We start from the raw sequence: 2,004 nt of genomic DNA on the forward strand, positions 1-2,004 counted from the left end.
CCAGCCTGCCCGCCCTTTGATCCTGACCCATCAACTCCTGAGTGGCTCGCCATCCACCCCAAGACAGAGGTCGAGACATTCCAAGTGTCACCTCCCAGAGATCTACGGATGTCGTCTCCCTGGGCTCCTGTGAGGCCCTGGATGTGGTTGCCAGCGCATTCTTCCCTCTCCCTTATCGGCCCTGTCCAATGCAGCCCCAGGGCAGCCCGGAGGAGCCCTGTCTGGGGCTGCGCTGGGGTGACCGGGGACATGGTGGGGTCACTGGGAGCAGCCTTCCAAAGCCCCAGAGCGGGAGGATGGTGGCCAGGCTGTGCTCAGGGCTGCTTTGGGCGTGGGGCCATCTGCGCGAGTCCTGCACGGGACCCACGTGTCCTGGCTCCCACGCCAAAGGGCTGCTTCCCCAGGCAAAGGGGACAGGGGAGTGACCCTGCGGGAGTGCCTGCACCTCTGGCAGTGACTCAGGCCCGGGGTGCCCTTTGGGTGCCCTTGGTGCCTTTTGGGCCTTGGTGGATCTGCTTGGTGCCATTTGCTGGTGCCACCCTGCACTCCCTCCCCATTCCATGCAGACACAGGCAAGTGTTGGAATAAAATCTTTTATTCCGTAACCAGAAGAGAACTGTTAACTATATCTACGTCTACATCTATCTCTGCATCTTCCCTACATCTCTATGTACATCTTCGCGACATAAACACCCTCCCTCCCTCCCTCCCACTGGGATAGATCCCCAAACGATCTATCCCTCCCACTGGCATAGATCCCCAAACGATCTATGCCTCAACCTGGGATAGGTCCCCAAACGACCTATCCCTCCAACTGGGATAGATCCCCAAACGATCTATCCCTTTAACAGGCCTAAGCCAGTCTTCCTGCCCCAGCCCCGGCTGCAGGAGCCTTGATCTTGCTGGCAGGCCCTGGTTCAGAGCCCCCCTTCCTCTTCGCCCCCCGCCTTTCCAGCTTGGTGTCGTGTGGGGACACGCTGCTCTGCGGTGGTGGCAGGTCTGTCCCCACATGCTGCTGGGTGTCCTCCTCCATGGAGACGTCGCTGGCCAGCGAGAGGTCGCAACCTCGGGGGGCGTCCTCCTCCATGGAGACGTCGCTGGCCAGCGAGAGGTCGCAGCCACGGGCGGTGTCCTCCTCCATGGCGACATCGCTGGCCAGCGAGAGGTCGCAGCCGCGGGGGGCGTCCTCCTCCATGGAGACGTCACTGGCCAGGCTGATGTTAAGCGCTGGGGTGACGTCCACATCCATGGGGGTGCTCCTGTCTGGGGGGCTGCCACTGCCCAGGGGTGTCCCGGAGGGGTTGGCTGAGCTGGCAGGGCTGCGCTGGCTGTGCCGCGCTGGTGGGACCAGGGCCACTGCTCTCCCCTGATGGTCGTAGGGCTGCAGTTGACCCTGGGGGGCACTTTGGTCTGCCCCAGCCAGGGGCTTCCCACTGCCCTGGGCCCCCCCCCGGGCAGTGTTTGATGGAACAGCAAGACCAGGGCTGCTTGCCAGTGGGGCTGGTGGAGGCAGGTTGGCTGAGCCTGTGAGAAAGAGCAAACCCTGGAAGTCACATGCCGAGCTGGGGCTGTCAGGTGCTGAGAGGACTGAGGAGGAGGAGGGCGAGGTGCAGGGGAGGAAGGGCTGTGAAGGTCCCCACCGTGCACCGCGGGGCTTTCGGGGTCAGGCTCTGTCCTCACCTTTGGTGCCAGAGGTTTGCGGGGAGCGGAAGAGCTGCACGAGCCGGGTCAGGGCTGATCTCCAGCTCACAGAGCGGCGCCACAGAGCTGACAGGGCCATGGTCGGTCAGGCTCGGTGGCCGGTCGCTTCTGTTGACTGGACACAGGTCTGGATGCTCCTCTTGGAGCATCTCCAGGGATGGAATGTTTGGCCTGCCATTGTGTCATAGAGACAGCAGTAATGCTGGGGCTTCCCTTCTTCTGCCCCACCCCCAACAGCTTTGCCAGCTCTTCATGGCAGAGGAAGGGTTAACCAAAGAGCTCGAATCACATAACATCCTGCCT

General features: G+C 62.4%; 1 protein-coding gene across 1 annotated transcript; it reads right to left on the minus strand.

Annotated features, from left to right (window-relative positions):
• Positions 1-633: 633 nt before the first annotated feature.
• LOC113942269 lies at positions 634-1,887 on the minus strand. Its single transcript, XM_027633399.1, has 2 exons — positions 1,681-1,887; positions 634-1,524 (listed from the first exon to the last, which is right to left on the minus strand). The coding sequence occupies exons 1-2, from the start codon at positions 1,778-1,780 to the stop codon at positions 854-856; spliced, it is 771 nt and encodes a 256-aa protein (XP_027489200.1). The 5' UTR covers positions 1,781-1,887; the 3' UTR covers positions 634-853.
• Positions 1,888-2,004: the final 117 nt, after the last annotated feature.

The sequence above is a fragment of the Corapipo altera genome, unplaced genomic scaffold (genome assembly GCF_003945725.1).
Source record: "Corapipo altera isolate COAL_440 unplaced genomic scaffold, ASM394572v1 58968, whole genome shotgun sequence".
NCBI classification, from domain to species: Eukaryota; Metazoa; Chordata; class Aves; order Passeriformes; family Pipridae; genus Corapipo; species Corapipo altera.

What these genes read in the sequence shown, in the direction of transcription:
- LOC113942269 (XM_027633399.1), bottom strand. Translation starts at nt 1,780, where the DNA reads ATGGCCCTGTCAGCTCTGTGGCGCCGCTCTGTGAGCTGGAGATCAGCC. An exon ending in GCAAACCTCTGGCACCAAAG is followed by an intron (nt 1,525 to 1,680) that starts GTGAGGACAGAG and finishes TCTTTCTCACAG; the next exon opens with GCTCAGCCAACCTGCCTCCA.